We start from the raw sequence: 20,913 nt of genomic DNA on the forward strand, positions 1-20,913 counted from the left end.
GGGCAAACTTTTTGACTCGAGGGCCACAATGGGTTCTTAAAGTGGACCGGAGGGCCGGAACAAAAGCATGGATGGAGTGTTTGTGTGAACTAATATAAATTCAAAGTAAACATCATTACATAAAAGGGTACGGTCTTTTTTTTTTTTTTAGTTTTATTCATTTCAAACGGGCCGGATCCGGCCCTCGGGCCATAGTTTGCCCACGGCTGGTCTATGCAGTGATGGCGAACCTATGACACGCGTGTCAGAGGTGACAAGCGAACTCATTTTTTTGGTTGATTTTTTTTTTGTTAAATGGCATTTAAGTATATAAAAAAAATATCAAAAATATGTCTTTGTTTTACTATGGTTGCAAATATCAAAAAATTTCTATATGTGACACGGCACCAGAGTTAAGTTAGGGTTTTTCAAAATGCTGACACGCCAAGCTCAAAAGGTTCGCCATCACTGGTCTAGTGAGTTAAAGAGGGTTAAAGAATATGGAAGATGAAGAAGTAGGAGTGGTATGAATAGGCAACTGTTTGAGGAAATATGAAGGGGAGAGGAAAAATAGTGTGGTATTTGGGGGGAATACAAAGTTTTTGGTACTAAAAAAAGTAAGTTAGAAGATAATAGAACATAATTGTGTGCTAATAGGAATAATCCAGCAGGAAGGGAAAGATTAATGCAGGAAAAAGAGGATAATGAAGGATTATAATTTAATAAAGGGATAAATTGTATGATGTAGACTGTAAGTACTTTATAAGCTCACTAGATGCCTGATGCACTAAATTCGTGCAAGGGGCTTGTCCCCCCCCCCTCCCCCCACTGCTGGGAGGCTGCGGGCCTCTGCCTCAGGCCTCTGCCTCCAGCCCCGCCCTCCATAGCTTTGTCTGGAAAGAAGGACATCAGGAAGGATGTCTGGTTTAATTAGCATATTACGCTTTTATTATTATAGATTATAGATAGGAGAGGGACATAATGAAGCCTGGGCTGGTGATGAGAAATTTTGTGCTAGGTTTGAAGAGGGGTAAAATTTCCACAGGCAGAATGGAAAAGGGGGCATTTTTAGATGAATAGGACAAATTTGGTAAAAGCAAAGGCAAGATAGAGCATATATAACTGAAGGCTGGGTTTATGTTAAATAGAAGTGAGAAATAAAATTTGGCTAGGTAGGTGGGCATACTGACCACCGAGTGGTCTGAAAGCTTGAAGGAATAGTCTTCAGTAGAAATTCTCTTAACCAACTTACATGAACTGACTCGTTACAGTCCCCAGTGCTCTGCATTCCTTCCACAAGCACATTCTTCAATACCCTACACAGTTAAATTATTCTCCAGTGTACCTGTGGACCTGCCACCCATTGGTTGGCTGATGTACTTTGCCAAGAGGCAGTTGTTTCTGCCAATTCTATAATTGTTTATTTAAATTTAATTTATTTAAATCTATACATTAGTGAAATAAGTGTGAAGTACACTGATAAATGCTACATAAAGACTTATGGATACAGTCACTAAAAATTACTCTGAACTAGATGAAAATTGTAAAAATTCTAGGATTCTATGTTCATGGTTTTTTAAAAGCAATTTTAAGTTCTACCACTACATTTTAAAGAAATTCAAACTGGCAGTTACAGATGATACTTTATGGGTGCAGAAGAAGATGATGTACAACTCTAAAGAATGGACCCTTAGTCAGTTTTACACTAAAAGATAGAGGAATGGCCGTAGCCAGTTTGGGTCAGTGGAGAGAGCATTGGCGCACGGGCTGGAAGGTCCTGGGTTCAATTCTGGTTGCAGGCTAAATCTTGTGTGGGACGCAAACAATGGGTGTGTCTTTCTTACATCGATGTTTTTCTTTCTGTTTCTCCCCCTCCAGTCTCTCTAAAAATCAATGGGAAAATATCCTCTAATGAGGATTAACAGAAAAAAAATAGAATTAATATTTATGTTTTATCTTAATGTTCACTGTTTGTATCATTTTTAATAATTATCTGATTTAACCTGGTTATTTGATTTTATCCATCTGTTGAGGGAATTTCTACAATATATGATGTGAAGTCAATACCAAGTAGTCGTTAAAGATGATTATTCTTGCAGGAATTCCATGGATGAATGGGATGGTTTTCTGTGTAAGGAAAGTATTAATGGAAATATATTTCAGTGTTACAAACTGTTCTGCTGAACTACACGATCATTTTGTGTTTATCCAGGAGCCTTTAGGGAATAGGGAGAGGAAAAGAAATTATTGTTAAATGAGTATTTTCTTTGTATTAGACATTTTGCTAGATCTCTCCATGCATTACCTCATGTAATGGTCACAACAACCCCCTTTTCAGAGGAGGAAGCAGCCTTAAATAACCTTCTCAAGGTAATTTAGCTAATGAGTGGGGAAAGAGAACACTTGTACTTTACTAGGTAATCTCATTAAAATCCCTGATGTTCTTTAACTAAGTTGTAAGGCATTCACTTAACTGCTGAGTAATAAAATCTCCTTTGAATTAAATAAGACCGAATGGACTGTGATTCTTCTTTAGTACAAGGGGAATCATTACAATATTGGCAAAATACACACTCTATCCTTTTTTTTTCTTCCTAAAATCTTGGTTTTTGTTTATTTAATGCAGTGTGGGGACTATCTTATCTTTACTATATCCAAAATGGACAGTTGGCCAAAAAAAGTGCAATATAGTACTACAATATAGTGGGATAAAACTGAAGGGGGTTTTAAATTAGAACCTAAAAAATAATATGCTATTTTTGGCAATGGAACCACAAACCTTAAGTACATTTGGCTTTTGAATGGTTTTATAAATCCTAACTACATTTTACTTCAAATAAAGCAGTTTTTAGGTAAATTAGATATTAAGTATTTCTTAGATATTTTGAATATTGAAATGTATTGAAAATTAAATTAATAAATGAGCAGTAACCTCTATTCTTCTTTTCCTGCATTAAGTTTCTTTTTTTTTTTAATTGAACTTTTTGGGATAATATTGGTTCACAAAAACCATATAAGTTTCAAGTGACAACTCAACAAAACTGCATCGTGCAACCATTGCCCAAAGCAAAGTCTTTCTGTCCCCATTTATCCCCCTTTGCCTACCTCCACCTACCTATCCCACCCTCCCTTTCCTTCTGTCTATCCCCACACTGTTGTCTGTGTGTGTTATATATGTGTTTTTTTGCTTAATCTCTTCACCTGCTTGCATCCAGCCTTCCAACCCTGCCTCCCCTCTGACAGCTGTCAGTCTGTTCCATGCCTCCCTGCCTCTGTTTCTATTTTGTTCAGTTTATTTTGTTCATTAGATTCCACATATAAGTGAGATCATATGGTATTTGTCTTTCTCTGACTTGCTCATTTCACTTAGCATAATGCTTTCCAGGTCCATCCATGCTGTTGCAAAAGGTATGATTTCTTTCTTTTTTACGGCCAAGTAGTATTCCATTGTGTAAATGTATTACAGCTTTTTTTAAATCCACTTATCAATTGATGGGCTGTTTCCAGATCTTGGCTATTGTAAATAATGCTGTTGTGAACATAAAGTGCATATATTCTTTTAAATTGGTGTTTTGGGAGTCTTTGGATATATTCCCAGAAGTGGGATCGCTAGGTCAAAAGGCAGTTCCATTTTTAATTTTTTGAGGGAACTCCATACTGTTTTCCAGTGGCTGCCTCAGTCTGCATTCCTACCAAAAGTGCCTGAGGGTTCCCTTTTCCCCACATCCTTGCCAGCACTTGTTTGTTGACTTATTGATGATAGCCATTCTGACAAGCATGAGGTGATTATCTCATTGTAGTTTTAATTTGCCCCTCTCTGATGATTAGTGACGTTGAGCATTTTTTCATATGTCTGTTGGTCATCTGTATGTCCTTTTCGGAGAAGTGTCTATTCTGGTCCTTTGCCCATTTCTTAATTGGGTTGTTTGTTCCCCCATTAAGTTTCATTTCTTTAACATTTGTAATTTAAAATTAAAAAAAATTACACAGGAAATACTCGAACAGCTCCCATTACAAAAAACTTGAATACTCAGAAATAAAACTTGAAAGCTCCTTACTACTTTCTTATTACACCGTACTGTATTGCCTACACCCTGTCAGTCCCTTCTTCAGAGATAATTGCTGTTACATATTCTACTACTTGTTTTTTTCAGTTATGTCATTGATATTTTTCCAGGACAATATGTATGATCAACTACCGTTTTTCAGTAGGATTCTTTAGTTATTTATTCAGTCACTTCCCTGTTGAATGACTATGTAGTTTTTTTGTATCATTTTAAATTTTTTATTTTTTATTTTTAAAATGATTCATTTAGCCGAACCGGTTTGGCTCAGTGGATAGAGCGTCGGCCTGCGGACTCAAGGGTCCCGGGTTCAATATCAGCTGCCTCCTGCACACTCCCCACTGGATTGTGCCCGCAACCAAGGCACATGCCCTTGACCAGAATCGAACCTGGGACCCTTGAGTCCGCAGGCTGACCCTCTATCCACTGAGCCAAACCGGTTAGGCTCATTTTAAATTTTTTAAATTTAAAATGATCCATTTAAAAAATAGGTGATATATGTTCATGGTTTGTAATCCAAAAGGTAACAAAGTGAGTCAGCCTCTCATTGCCTTTCCTTTAACAAAGCAGTCTGTTCTGTTCTTTGTAGTGGCCACTATTAACATTTCTTATATATCCTTTTAGAAATAATCTGTACATATGAAGGCATATGTTATTTGCCATAACATTTTGTCATATTTCTCTATGCAAATTATGCCATACATACTGTTCTGCAATAGTAAGATATATCTTGGACATTGTTCCGTACTAGTGCTTGGAAACTGCTTCATTTCTTCTGTTTAGGACTGCCTTGTGTGGCTTTACCATATATAATTTAACCAGTTCCAAACTGATATCTATGTTGTTTCCAATCTTTTGCTATTATAATGCTGCTTATATGCATTGTATATCCTTTGTACATCTGAACGTAAAGGATATAGGCATTTAAAGTTTTGATATGTATTGTCAAACTGTAGTCCATTGAGATGGTTCTAATTTACACTCATTGATCATCTCTTGCCATATTTAAGACATTTATTTTTCATTTCTTTTAATTGTTTGTTCATGTCCCTTGTCCATTTTTCTGTTGGTTTATAGATATTTTTCTCATTGGTTTATAGGAACTCATTAAAAATTGAGTAAATTATTTTTTGTGATGTATTTGGTAAATATTTTTTCTCCATTTCTTATTTATCTTTGATTTTGTCAAATTATCATGCAAGACGGTATTATTTTTATGTAATTTTTAAAACTTTTTTATCCTCTAACCAAACTGCCTAGGTACCACATGGTTGCTATCATTCCCAATCATTCCAATTGAGTGATATAATAACTAGAAAAATATACAGAAGATAGATAAAAATAGTTTTGGATATTTTGCTTTTAGAAAATTTCCTGGATTGATTAAAATTAATACCTATAAGTATTACAATACCAAAAGTAGAATTGTAGTAAAAAAGGAAAGGAGATTTTATAGATTATCTAATTGAACCAGCATTTCCTACATACTTGCAGTATGCAAAAAACTCTGTGCTGGGTATTGTGATAAAGAGGATATAACCTTTAGTGAATTCTGAGATTATGATAGAATTAGGGAAGAGTTGAAGAGATTAAATTCTGGAAAGGTGAAGTAGTTGCCTAGCTATTTTGCTCCTAAGCTTCCTGACCACTTCTTAAGTCATCTGAGGTTTCACAATTTCCATTCTTTGCTGGAAACAAGTTCCAAAGATTTAGCTTGCTTCCCGCCACTTTTGTTTCTTTTTATTTACTTACTAGAGGCCCAGTGCACAAATTCGTGTACAGGTGGGCTCCCTCAGCCTGGCTGGCGATCAGGGCCATTGGGGCCGTGGGAGGTTGGCAGGCGGGGGGAGGGGCCATGGGAGGATGGCTGCCCCGATAGGGGTCAGCGGGGCCAGCCAGCCTGGGGAAGGGACCATGGGAGGTTGGCTGTGGGAGTGCACTGACCACCAGGGGGCAGCTCCTGTGTTGAGCGTCTGCCCCCTGGTGGCCAGTGCGTATCATAGCAATTGGTCAACCAGTTGTTTGGTCGTTTGGTGACTTAGGCTTTTATATATATGTATAGATTTTTGGATTTTTGTGACTCAGTGTTTGCAAGTCTTTCCATCCAACCCCTTTCATTGTCCTTAAAGATGAGAACATATAATAAAAGCCTAATATGCAAATTGTCCCCTTGACCGGGAGTTTGACCAGGGGGTGGGCTGGCCGGCAGTGGTGGCAGGCAGCGGGGGGAAGGGAGGCCCCGGCTGGCAGCCGGCAGCCGCTAGGGACCCTACCCGTGCATGAATTTCATGCACTGGGCCTCTAGTGAGAATATAAAACCCTTACTGACCATACTTTATTGCTGATCCCTGTGTGTGCACAGATAAGATATTTAAAAATATGTATGGGGAAGTCAGAAGATACAACAGGGATCTATTACTGAGTTCTTATAATAATGAGCTGTAGTTCTGGATTCCCTTGCTGATATGACAGAGAAAGCTATCCTTTCACCTTCTGATTTTATTTTTGCTTATCTCCCACCCTTAAAACTCTTTTGTCTGAGCTCTTGTTTAGTGAAGGGCATACTGATTCCTTTTTCCATAATGACATAATGGTCTATGTTTTAATTTTCTTATAAAGCTAGTCAAGCAGAACAGTGGATAATCCCTTGTACCAGGTATAGTCTATAAACTTACCAGGAACTATCCACACTTTCTTCTTTTTGGCTCAGGGGATAGTTGTCTTTTTTCCTCTCCAATGTTAATCCTCTCATTGCTTGGCTCACATTAAATTTTATTTATATTCACATATTTGATATCTGTATTTGATTATTTTTTATTTGTTTTTAGGTAAAATTTGGTAATACCACCTTTAAAACAGATGTGTATCTCAAGTCCCTCAACCCTCAATGGAACTCAGAATGGTTTAAATTTGAGGTAAGTTTTTAAATGTTAGCATTTTTAGTGTGTGTTTTTTGAGGTGACGCTTTCCCTAGGAATGATAAGAACACCTTTTATTTCAGGTACAGTAGTTTTCCTGTAACATAAAAATATTTCTTAGGAATATTGCACTTAAAAAATTATGTTACAGTCAAGAAAATATAAATACATGTAGGAGAACCCAGATTAAAAAGGTATTATATTATTATATAGTAATTTCTCTGAATTTTAGCATATATCAGAAATCACTTAAGAACAATTATAGTTCCTCTCTTTGGCACAGTGCTTGGCACATGGTAAGTACTTGATAATGAGTAAACAGAAGCAGAGAGAGAGGGTAGACATTTATTTTATGAACTTAATTCAAGAACTTAAGTTGTTTTTTCTTACAAATAATGTTAGTTTTGCTTATAGTTTTATTCTCTGAAGTTGTCCTTAGAAATTATGCTGTCATTGTGCTCATTAGCATCCTTACTCTGTAGTTAATACATGGACTCTGTTATGATATTCCTAAAGCATTTTTGCTGGAAACCATTGGTAGAGTAGTGAAACACAGGATAATATGCAGAAAAGAAATTAAAACTTTTTTTTTGGTTAATTATCCTAACTCTGTGCTTGAGGCAAACTGTACATCTGCATCTTGTATAGAAAATTGAGTTACAATTTTTTGTTTATATATTAATTGGATTTTCCTCCCCAGAAATAAGTAATCTTTTATATTCGCTATACAAATTTACATTTACATTTATGATAACGAAGATCTTTAAATTTTAAGATTTAATTTAAAGTATGCTTTCAGGTGGATGATGAAGATTTACAAGATGAACCTCTACAGATCACAGTTCTTGACCATGATACTTATAGTGCAAATGATGCCATTGGTAAAGTGTACATTGATATTGATCCTTTACTCTACAGTGAAGCTGCAACAGTCATCTCAGGATGGTTTCCAATTTATGATACCATACATGGTAAGGAATATATTTTAAGAAAATAAATCACAATCTTTTAAATTTATCCTTAAAGACTATTATGTACACTTTGTGGTTTTAAAATTTATACCTTTAAAAGATATCTCCTTTTTAGACTTAGTAGTAATGTATTATTGGTAGAATTGTTTATTTTCTGAACATAATTTGAAACAATTTTCTGAGTTAAATTTGTACAGTATAGCAAGTATATGCATTATTTAAAAATCATCTCATATTTGTATTCTATGTTCCTAAAACAAACTATCAAACTGTATTCCATTAAGCTAAATGTTATAGAGATTTGCAAAAATGTAACACAGTGCCACTCATTACTTTTTTTCCAAATATAGTTATTTTTATAAAAAATATTGCTTATATTAACAGATTCATTATTACTTTCAATGGAGTAATAAGCAAATACTTTTTTAAATTCTCAATTTTAACTTATAATATGGTAAATATTGATAGATATAAGTAACATATATAAAAACTCCTTGAGGACTTCAGTAATTTTTAAGTTTGAACGGGTCCTGCGATTGAAAAGTTTGAGAACAGCTAGCCTAAAAGATGCCATCTTTTTAGAATGGTAAATGGACCCAAAAGGCATAGGCAGATGATTCTATCTAGTCTTGCATCTTTCTTACTAGTTTACATTATTGACCTGACAATTCCATTAATAGTCATTTATTGTAAGAAACCAAGATGTTTGCTGAGACTTATGTATATTTATTGTGATGTTACTTATATTCTATTATCATTTACTAATGTTTAAATTGGTCAAAATAAGTTGGAAAATAGGATTTACTTAAATAATTTAGAACATAAGTTGACACAGCCAGAACTAGAAGCATGTTTTCATAATACAATGGCAGAAGGAAATGTGCATGATGTATTATGAATTGCAAAATCCAGATTATAAAACATTATAGGATAATCTCAAGATAGTTTAGAAACAAGAGAATTGTATATATGTAATGCTCTTGATGAAATTGGCAGAATATGTGATAAAATGTTTACCTTTGGATAATTTTATTTGTGGACTATAGTCCTATTTTACTCTTTGTCCTGTTTTGCTTTTTTCTATACTTTTTATAATGTACACAGGGTTGGGCAAAAGTAGATTTACAGTTGTTTGTATGGCAAATAATACAATAATTAAGAAATAATATACAAGAATGAACTCCGTGTTTCACATACTTACAACTGTAAACCTACTTTTCCCCCACCCTGTATGTATTGTCTTTGTAATAATAAAATAAAATCCCATTTTATGTTATACTAGAGGCCCAGTGCATGAAATTCATGGGGGGGGGGGGGAGTCCCTCAGCCTGGCCGGTACCCTCTCCAATTTGGGAGCCCTCGAGGAATGTCTGACTGCCGGTTTAGGCGCGATCCCACTGCGGGATCGGGCCTAAACCGGCAGTCGGACATCCCTCTCACAATCCGGGACCGCTGGCTCCTAACTGCTCACCTGACTGCCTGTCTGATTGCCCCTAACCACTCTACCTTACTGCTTGATTGCCCCTAACTGCCCTCCCCTGCTGGCCTGATCACCCCTAACTGTCCTCCCCTGCTGGCCTGATTGCCCCTAATCGCCTCTGCCTGATGGCCTGATTGCCCCCTAACTGGTCCCCTGCCAGCCTGGCCACCCCATAACTGCCTTCCCCTGCTGGCCTAGTCCCCCCCTAACTATCCCTCTGCTGGCCTGGTCACCCCCTAACTGCCCCCCTGCCAACCTGGTCCCCCCCTAACTACCCCTCTACTGGCCTGGTTGCCCTCTAACTGTCCGGAAGGAAGTTGGACATCTGGAAGATGTCCAGTTGACCCGGTCTAATTAGCATTTTACCCTTTTATTAGTATAGATTACCAATAAAAAAGCCACTGGAGAATGAATCTGGACTTGGATTAAAAGCAGTAGCTATCGGAATGAATGAATTTTCTAAACATATTATATTAAAAATTGCTTATTGTTGGTTTAATAGGTTACATGGGCCCTTTGTTAGGAATATAATCTGTTATTTCAGTAGGTAAATGAGTAAGTCACTCTTCTTAGAAGGGTTCCTCCATAAGTATGAATTTGACAGGAAGTCAGGACAGCCAAAAAAAAAAAAATGTTTAGGGATTGAGGTGTGTCATTTTTATTTGTTAGGGCATCTTCTAAAAACCTGTTATCTTAGAATTTCTTAGTTAGCTTATTTTAACTTATTGCTGTGTATTCATTGAAAAGAATGAAAGTTCTTTTGTGCTAAATCAGATTCTTGCATTAGTTGTTAAGAGCATTTACTCTGGGATAATAAAGATCTGACTTTTAATCCTTGCTTCATCACTTACTATTGACTCTATAAAAATTGTTGAACTTTTATTAAACTGTAGCTTTTTTCCTCTGTAAAATGGGAATACTAATACTAAAGAAATTACCTTACTGGATTGGCATGAGCACTGTGAGATACTACTTGTAAAGCATTTAGAACATTACCAATGCACATTATCATCATCAAATTAAATGGTACTCCTTTCCAGTTAGATTGGTTCAAATAAGTGAAGACTTCTGGTACAATAAATATTATTCATTTTTTAATGTATACATGTTCTTTAGAAAATATAATAAAGAAACTACTTAGAATAAAAATAATTAGGGAAACAAAGTTAGCATTGCTATTATGATTGATACATTATTTTAAAATCATTAATTGGCATTGCTTGATTAATTATACTTTATTATTTAAGGTAGAAACTTGATTTTTCTTTTGAAATTATAGGTATTCGTGGGGAAATCAATGTAGTTGTCAAAGTAGACCTCTTCAATGATTTAAATCGATTTAGGCAGTCATCATGTGGAGTCAAATTCTTTTGCAGTAAGTAAATACATTTTATTATTCATTTAACAGGAAATTTAATAATTCACAAATATGGGAAATCAAATTAATATTTTAGAAGGCTAATGGAAAATCTTTTATTCTTTGGTTTTCATAGCAAAGAGAAAGTTGTTAATTTTTCAGAAACTGCTGTAGCTCTAGAGACTACTTTTCTGATTTTAAAATAAATTATATCTAATTTTTTACAAGTTCATCAGAATTTTTATTAGAAACATTCAGTGGGGCACATGTGTACCCGTGGTTGTCATGACAATGCCTGTGGCCCACAGGGAGGCTGTACCCAGCCTGCCACACCTCTATTCCCTTCTCCAGCTCCTACTCCAGTCTCTACCCCCAGCTTGTGAGCATGATTAGCAGGAATAACATTAACCATTGCTGATAATAGCCACCTCATGTCAGTAGAAAGAGTACCAGGTGAAGGTTTTGGATTTTTCCCAGAATTTTAAAGAATCCATATATTAATGAAACAATTTAACCTCATTTACTAAAAAAAAATATTTTTTTATTGACTTGGAGAGAGAGAGGAAGGGAGTGGGAGAGAGAGAAGCATTGGTGTAAGAGTGAAACATTGATTGGCTGTCTCCTGTAGGCCCCTACCAGGGATCAGGTCCACAATCCAGGTATATGCATGACCTGAATGGGAATCAAACTGTCAACCTTTCTGTGCACGAGATGATGCCCAAGCAACTGAGCCACACCGGCCTGGGCAACCTCATTTACTTTTTAATATTTCTTAAAAAAAAAAAATTTATTGGAACAACATTGGTCAACATGATCATATAGGTTTCAGGTGTGGGTTTCTATCTTACAAGATCTGTATATTGCACTGTGTGCCAACCACCCAAAGTCAAATCTCCCGTCACTGTATATTAGGACCCCCTTCTCCCCCCAACTCCTTCCCTCTGGCAACCACCACACTGCTGTTTGTGTTCAAAAGCTTCAGTTTTCTATTTTACATATGAGTGGAATCAGATGGTTCATAGCTTTTTCTAACTGACTTATTTCAGTGAGCATAATATTCTCAAGGTCCATCCATGTTATTGCACGTGGCAGTATTTAATCCTTTCTTATGACTGAGTAGTATTCCATTGTGTACATGTACCACATCTTCTTTATCCAGTCCTCTATTGCAGGACACTTTGGTTGTTTCCATGCCTTGGCCACTGTGAATAATGCTGCAGTGAACATAGAGGGTGCATATATCTTTGGGAATATATGTTTTTGAGTTTTGGGGGTATATATTCAGGAGAGGGATTGTTGGGTCATATGATTCATTTACTTTTAAACCTTATGTTTCATGGTATTGGGACCAAAGGTGAAGAAGTGATTGTTAAAGCACTATCTATAGATATAAAAACCTAAGCGACCGAACAACCAAATGCCCCTCCCCCCAGCTGGCCAACCTCCCATACCCCTGCCATCCCCGATTGCTGGCCAGGCCAAGAGACCCCACCCATGCACAAATTCGTGCACCGGGCCTCTAGTATAAGAATAAAATTCTGAGATAACTAAGAATGACTGGAAATAAGATTGAAAACAAAGGTGGAATGTGTTTTTGCTGCAGTGCTACAAATTAATTTATCCTTAGAGAAGTTAGATGTGGTGCCTTTCATTTGAGAAGGTAAAGTGTGATAATATTTGCTATAGCCCTAACTCAAAACCAAATACCAAAGGGAATGAAACTAAACCGACCTGTATGGAACAGGAAGGCTCTACAGCTCAACTAAACCCATGTTAAAAGAAAATCACTGCCTATCAAACTACATATGTGTAAGAATATAAAAAAAAAGGAGTATAAAACATGATGCACTGTATCTGAAGAGTAGCCTATGCTACCTTGATGTCTGCTGGTTGTCATTAGTCAGCAACAACATAGAGGGAGAAGGACTTGTTGCACTTTCTCAATCAATGAAAACAAATCCCACACTCTCTAATATCTGCATTTGGGGAAACAAATTTGATGAGGCTACATGTGTGGCATGTTCAGACTTCATTCAAATGGGCTGTCTAAAACTAAACAATACAGATGTGGAACCTTTTGTGGTAGATATATGTATGTATCTTGCAAAAGTCTTTAGTGACCTTAACCATAATTATTAGACACCATCTTATGGAGAAGCTTGTGGCCACTCATCTAATGCAGGTTTTACTCTTGTACCAGTAGGTCAACATTTATGAAAAACAAGGTTTAAAAATAACTGTCACATATTTATTTTATTACTTTGCACAGAGGTTAATATTTTATTGCTCAGTAAATTTTTTTCATAAGTTAGAACAAGTTACTTTTGCCAAATGTGTAAAAGATATGACTATATTAAACTTTGTATAACTGTCAAAAAGAAAAAAAAATCCAGTGGGATTTTACTTTAGTACAGAGCACTGAAAGATAGGAGTAGAGCAGTATTGCTAAGCTATGGTGCTATCTAAAATTACATAGGCGTGCACAGGTATGGAGCCTCATGAATACCATGCAGTATGTGTCAGAATTGGGCAGATCTGGGCAATTTATAGCTAGTTTGGATTAATAGACTTGAAAAGTCCTAAGTAGTTGAGTTAGCTTCAAGGTACAAATGTCTATTTTAAGAAACTAGTTTGGTGTAGATGTTCTCAGGTTCTTCTCTTTTTGAATGTGACCAGATCTTAGTTAAATCCAATGACATTTGGTGTTTTACATATTAAATGAGTCTGTTAAGTAGAGTGACTACTGAACCACTGGCCATATGGCCATGCATTATTAGAAACTTCAGAGCTTTATTTTTCCTCAGATTATGTCAGAAAGGTTTGATTTTTGAGTCTGGTGTACAGAACTTTTTCATAGAGCTTTGAGTAAGTAAAGTTTTTTGTGTACTTTATCTGTTTTTCACCTATTTAGATAATCAGGTAGCCGACTTTAATTTTGATTTTTTGCACTTTGCATTGAATGCTATTTAAGAAGTCTTAGCTGTTTTCTAAGTTATACAAGTACAATGTATATTCATTATGCTTACATGGGAAAGATGAGAGGTCTCATGAAAGAAAATGATTATTTGTACGAGTAAAATGGAACTTAGAAGACTGATTGCAAGTATTATGTAATTACATTTAGATTATCACTGTAGAAGATGTTCTTGTACTATTTATCCAAAAGGTAAGAACTTAGTTGTACATTTTTAAAAAATTGATTTAACCGTGTGATAAATAGAAGCATAATAGATCATTTCTTTTAACAGCAACATCTATTCCAAAGTGCTATAGAGCTGTAATAATTCATGGATTTGTAGAAGAACTTGTGGTCAATGAAGACCCAGAATATCAGTGGATTGATCGAATTCGCACACCAAGGGCATCAAATGAGGCCAGACAGAGACTCATTTCTTTAATGTCAGGTATTTTAAAAATTCACCCTTATTACTGCAAAATTTTTCACTTCCTTTTGACATGTTACCTCAAATTTTATAAAGAAGACTATGAATTATATATGACTGATTCTCTACCCCCTGAACACATGAATTTCCATCGTATAACAAGGATAAATCTAATCAGAAGCTTATAATTCTTTCTTAATTAGGCAGTAAAAAGAAATTATGTTCATGAAGTGGTATAGTAGAAAGTGCCCTGGCAAGGAGGTAGGAAACTGGATTCTAGTTTTTTCCCTCCAGCATTTATTTGTACTCAGATTTAGGTAATCTCTCTAATGCTTTCTGTTCAAATGCTGCCTTTTCATGGTTCTTCTCTGACAACTTATAGCTCTTTCTACCCCTACCTGCCACTTTTACCCAATTTACTTTTATTTTTCTTTGAAGAACTTATTACCTAAAATTTATGTTTATATGTATATATGTGTGAGTGTCTTTATACACACATATTCATACATATATATTCTAGATAATAAATAAGTATAAATATTTATTTTTAATAAATTTATGTATTTGAAATAGATATTTACACTTATATTACTATTAAATTAATTATATTTATACTTACATTACTTATTTATAAGTATATTTATATTTATGTTACTTTTAAATTATACTTATAAATAGGTACTTATAGTAGTATTAGATTAATTATATTTAACTAATATTTATAAATATTTATGAATATGTTAATTCATAGTTAACATGCATTAGATTTAACATATTAAATAATACATTTAATTGTTATTTTGTATTATATTCTACATATTTGTAGTATATGATATGTAATATATAATGCTAAATTATATTATATATATAATTACATTAGACTATATTATATGCTATGTATTCTATATGTTATATATAACATTTATATTTGTTGTTTTTTGTCTGTTTCTCTCACATTATGTAAACTCCACTAGATTTGGGTCTTTACCTTTCTAGTTATCTCTATATATCTAGCACCTAGAAGAAGGAGGAAGGCCAGGCACATAGCAAACAACTAAAAATTATTTGGTAAATAAATGCTACCTGCCACATCTGTAAAATGTAGCTAATATATTGCCTCCATGAAAGTTGGTTCCCTTCAAGTTCTAAGAATCCAGGATTTTTTAGACTCTTTTATTACTACTATATCCAGTTTTATTTTATATAATGTGGAGATATAAAGCAGAATGAGTTTCCTTTCTTTTTTGTAGGAGAATTGCAGAGGAAGATTGGCTTGAAAGTACTTGAAATGAGAGGAAATGCGGTTGTTGGGTACTTACAGTGTTTTGATCTGGAAGGCGAATCTGGTTTAGTGGTACGAGCCATAGGGACAGCGTGTACACTGGATAAATTAAGTAGCCCAGCAGCATTCCTTCCTGCATGTAATTCCCCATCCAAAGACATGAAGGAGTAAGTATGAATCACTGAATTATTCTTAAGGAACTTTTTATCTTTTACTATACATTTTCATTTGGCTCGAAAATTTTAGTAGTGTTGTTCGATATACATTTTTTCCTAATGATGACTGTCAACATTTGAAGCTTAAAACTCTTTAGATATTCCTAATATTTTATATATAGTCTTAATATGAAATTTGAATAAAGTAAGATACAATTAAACTTATCCAGATCTTTAGGCACTGTATATCTAAAGCATAAAATGAATATTTATGAATTGTGTGGAATTTTACTTATTCTCTGGGGAATGCTTAAAACCCTATACTTGGTAATTCAGTTATGCTGATTATTAGCAACATATTATAGAAAGCAGGAAAGATTGACTTGTGCAGGGGTCTCAAACTTGAATGTCTACAGAGGCCAAGCAGTTTATATAAATAATTGGCTATAATTAAATAGGTGATACTGGGGACTGTTTAAAGCAGACATTGGAAAACTTTTTCTAAAAAGGCCAGTTACTGCCCGGCTGGTAAGCTCAGTGGTTGAGCATCAGCCTATGAACCAGGAGGTCACGGTTCAATTCCTGTCAGGGCACATGCCTGGGTCGCAGTCCTGATCCTCAGTGTGGGGCATACAAGAGGCAGCCAATCAATGATTCTCTCTCATCATTGTTTCTCTCTCTCCCTCTCCTTTCCTCTCTGAAATCAATAAAAAAAAAAATATATATATATATATATATTTATATATTTAAACAAATATATGTTTTTTAAATATATAAAATTTATGCACTGGGTGGGGGGTCCCTCAGCCTGGCCTGCCCCCTCTCACAGTCCGGGAGCCCTCAGGGGATGTCCCAGCCTCGGGGGATGTCCCACGGGGAGCAGGCCTAAGCTGCAGTCTGGCCTCCCTCTGAGGAGGCAACCAGGCAAAGGTGCCGTCCCCATCACTCTGCTGCTGCTGCCACTGCCTGCCACTGGCCCTCCCTCGGCCCTCCTCAGCCCTCACAGCCACCGCAGCTTTGTCCGGAAGACGTCCAGTCTATCTGGCCTAATTTGCATATTACCCTTTTATTAGTATAGATATATAAATAAAAGGCCAGGTACTGAGTATTTCAGGCACTAGCTCTATAGTTTCTATCTTTATTTACTAAAAAAAGGAGTTTGTTGATCCTGTCTAAAGGCATTTAGGCTCACACATTTAAAAAAAACTATGTGTGATCCAAGAAAACAACTTTGCTGGCTGGATTCAGCCTGTGTCATTGTTCAGCATGGTGGTGCTGGTGCTGTGAAAAGGGAATGTTTGAAATAGACTTTCTGTCAGAATGATTGGGGTGAGAGAGACGATTCTGTTGGAGATTAGAAATGCTGACTATTCTGTACAGCAAGGGACAACTCTTTATTATGAAAACTTTTCCATCCTAAATGCCAATAATACTTCCAATGACAATTTGATCTAAAGAATCTTCTAGATCAAGGATCAACAAACTTTTTCTGTAAATAACCAGAAGGTACAGGTAAATAATTTAATCTTTGCCCTCAGTACCGTCTCAGCTCAGCTACTGTTCTGTGAAAGCAGCCATCAACAGTATGAAAATTAATGAGTATGGTTGTGTTCCAATAAAACTTACTTCCTCACAAAACAGATGGCAGGATGGATTTGGCCTGTGTTGGGTTTGCTGACCCCTTTCCTGTATCATCAGAGTTAGAATTCTGTAGTCAGAAACCTGAAATGTTTTCTAGTTAAGCAGTAGTCAAGAGAGGTTGATTAGAAAACAATCACAATCTTTTTAAAAACAATCTTTTTAAAAAAAATTTTTAAATTTTTTATTGATTTCAGAGGAAGGGAGAGTGAGAGAGACAGAATTATCAATGATTAGAGAGAATCATTGATTGGCTGCATCCTGCATGCCCCCTACTGGGGATCAAGCCCACAATGCATAGGCGTGTGCCCGGCTATAACACAATCTTTTTTTTCTCTTTTGAATTTTTAAAAATATATTTTTATTGATTTCAGAGAGGAAGGGAGAGGGAGAGAGAGTTAGACACATCGATGATGAGAGAGAATCATTGATCGGCTGCCTCCTGCAAGCCCCACACTGGGCATCGAGCCGCAACCCAGGTTCCCTTAGCAGGAATTGAACCTGGGACCCTTCAGTCCACAGGCCAACGCTCTAGCCACTGAGCTAGACCGGCCAGGGCCTAAAACACAACCTTTTAAAAAAAGATTTTCCCCTTTATCTTAAGTTTATTCTTTTTATTTATTTCCTTTCTGTTGGCCTTTAGTTATTTGGATTAAATTTTATCACAAGAGAGGGAGCACATATATTGCCTTATTTTATTTGGAAACTAGAGGCCCGGTGCATGGATTCATGCACCGGTGGGGTCCCTCGGCCTGGCCTGTGGGGATCAGGCTGAAACCGGCTCCCCGACATCCCCTGAGGGGTCCCGGATTGCGAGAGGGCGGTTCTTGGATGACACACCCTGGAATCGGGCTCCCTCCTCTCTGGTTTTGGGTGCATCACCCAAGAACCACAGCTGCCAAGTCACCGCAGCTTGGCAGTTCCTGCGTTGAGTGTCTGCCCCCTGGTGGTCATTGTGTGTCATAGCTACCAGCCAGTTGGCCGGTCGCTTAGGTTTTTATATATATAGATATGTTGCAAATGAAATAACTTTTAAATAAAATGGAAGAGTGAATTTGCTTTATATTCTACTTAAAAATGTGTCTTAAAAATATATCAACTGCCTGTTGCTACAGGGGAAGTCAGATTGCAGGGGTAGATTTTGGGGGGAATTTGGAATTCAGATTTTTTTTTTCTTTTTCCATAGCAAATTTAAGTAAGGACCTGGGGTCCCTCCTCCTCCTGCTACTCTTCCTCTTTATCTACACTGCCTTAAGGGGTCTGGCTTTTGCATTTGTGATTTCTGAAGTTTTCCTCTTTTCACTAACTTAATGGAAAGAGAAAACTATAGTACCTGTTGGTGTCTTAAAATGATGTATGGGCACTAGGGGAATACATTTTATCTGCATTCAGGAAGTGTTTCAATAATGTAAATCTTCTGGGATTATGTAAGTTTTTTCCTTTTCTAAATTTGTTGTAGCCATTTGCATTTAATTGTCAAATATTCACTGTGAAGAATTTAAGTTGCTTCATTAAGATTTTTCTGCAAGACATCTTACTACCTAAGTCATATTATTTTAACCCCCCGCCCCCCCCCCAAAAACCCTCTATACTCAGGCAATACTCAGGCTGCTTTATTTCAACTAGCTTCTTTTGTATTTTTGATAATGAATCAATTTGAGTGCTAGCTTAAAGTTGTTTTATGATTCAGTTGATTATAATTATTCTGGTATTTAATTATAACATTGTTGATTCTAGATGGAAATTTAATAAAAGGTAGTTTGGATTATGTTCCTGCCTGAATGGATTTGATATTAGAAGTGCCACTTGGGTGTTATTGAAAGGCAACCTTTCATGAAAAGAGATTGTTACGAATTAGAACTCCAAGAATACATTATGATGATGCTCCAGTGTATTTGAGTTTTAATGTGATATCATAATTTGAACATTTTACAATGCTCATTTTATTTTATTTTACCTTTATTAATGTGTGTTCTACTCCATCAGTTTTTTTCCTTTTAGATGTTTAATGTAATGTACAATATAAATCTTTTTTGTTTCCTAGCTGAATTATCTTGATGGTACAAAGTGCACTTAAATATGATTTATTACTTCTCTACTTCAGAAAAAAAAGTACTTTCTAAGAGATTTTAGCCATAATTCCTCCTCAGTATGACATTGATTCTTAGACTTTTTTTTGTTTTGTTAATCATCACCTGAGAATATTTTTTCCTTTTTTTTTTTTAGAGAGTGGAAGGGAGGGAAAGAGAGAGGGCAGAGAGAGAGAAAGAAAAAGAGAGTGAGAGAGAGATAGAGAGAAACATTGATGTGAGAGAGACACACCAATTGGCTGCCCTCCCACACAGGACCTGACGGGGGCTGGATCCAGCCTACAACCTAGGTACATGCCTTTGACTGGGAATCGAACCCAAGACCTTTCTGTGCACGGGCTGATTCTGTCACCACTGAGCCACACCAGCCAGGGCTGATTTTTAGACTTTTTAACTTCATTAGTCACTTCAACAGAGAAAGAAAAAACAAAAATAAAACCTCACTCAGTTTGTATACAAATAAATCATCAATGAGATGTTTGATTTTTATTAGTTATATTAAACACATTTTAAATTTAAACTAGCAACAAAAACAGAAACAATTATCCCATTGTAAAATCAGTGATATTTCCAGAAAGTAGTCTGTAGACCATTATTGTCAATTAATGATAGCTCATGTTTGAACCTTGACAAATTGTGATTGTTGGGCAATGGAAAAGAAAAAGAGACGCCAGGAAAAGTTGGGCTCTTGGCCTGCTTTTAATTTGAATTCTAAAAAAATTGTGATATGATTGCCTTAGCCGGTTTGGCTAAGTGGATAGAGCGCTGGCCTATAGACTGAAGGGTCCCAGGTTTAATTCAGGTCAAGGGCACGTACTTTGGTTGTAGGCTTGATCCCTGGCCTTGGTTGGTGTGTGCAAGAGGCAACCAATTGATGTGTCTCTCTCACATCAGTGTTTTTCTCTGTCTCTCCCCTCCCTTCCACTCTTTGTAAAAAAAATCAATGGAAAAATATCCTTGGGTGAGGGGTAACAACAACAAAATTAAATAAAAAATGGAGATATGATAGTTTTCAGATTATATATAAGGATTATTTTCACTTTATTGTATATAAGCAAAGGCATTGAATAGTGAAATAATTGCTAATGAAGTTAGGACTTTTAGTTCTGTAATATACTTTATTTTGAAAGGTTGTATATGAATATATACCTCTGTATCTGATCTAAATATATTCATACATGCTCATGATGTGGTCTGTTGCAGGATACAAGTTGATATCTTAAAATATTTCAATTCAGAATGTAGTTTAATCTATTTTAAGTTTAAATAATATGTTTGAGAGAGCTAGACAAAAATCATTTAAATTGCTTTATTAATGTGTTTTTAAAAGAATTGTTTCCTTGTTTTGTTTGGTTCCCAGTATAACTTGAGTTATACTTGATATATTAAAATATGCAATGTTTATATCGGCTTATATCCATTCAGTTCAGTCATTTCTCTTTATGCTGTCATTTTTCTTATTCTTAAGTACCCCTATCTCAGGATTCTAGACAGAAATAGGTTTGCTAGTTAAACTTTCTTTATGGAAAATATAATTAATTATATCAGCAATTATTTATATATCAGTCTCAAAAATAATATAAGAACTTTGTATTT

At 35.7% G+C, this 20,913-nt stretch overlaps 1 protein-coding gene across 6 annotated transcripts in view; it reads left to right on the plus strand.

Annotated features, from left to right (window-relative positions):
• C2CD5 (C2 calcium dependent domain containing 5) overlaps positions 1 to 20,913 on the plus strand; it is a 94,841-nt gene that overhangs the window by 2,357 nt on the left and 71,571 nt on the right. For 4 of the 6 annotated variants that reach the window (XM_023755517.1, XM_023755518.1, XM_023755520.1 and 1 more), the window contains exons 3-7: positions 6,872 to 6,958; positions 7,761 to 7,932; positions 10,692 to 10,787; positions 14,018 to 14,173; positions 15,403 to 15,601. In XM_023755517.1, the coding sequence (XP_023611285.1) occupies positions 6,872 to 6,958; positions 7,761 to 7,932; positions 10,692 to 10,787; positions 14,018 to 14,173; positions 15,403 to 15,601 (710 nt within the window). The remainder of the gene's footprint in view (positions 1 to 6,871; positions 6,959 to 7,760; positions 7,933 to 10,691; positions 10,788 to 14,017; positions 14,174 to 15,402; positions 15,602 to 20,913) is intronic. The other 2 variants (XM_023755522.1, XM_023755519.1) reach the window with 2 other exon arrangements.

This window comes from Myotis lucifugus, unplaced genomic scaffold (assembly GCF_000147115.1).
Source record: "Myotis lucifugus unplaced genomic scaffold, Myoluc2.0 scaffold_78, whole genome shotgun sequence".
In the NCBI taxonomy this organism is placed as follows: Eukaryota; Metazoa; Chordata; class Mammalia; order Chiroptera; family Vespertilionidae; genus Myotis; species Myotis lucifugus.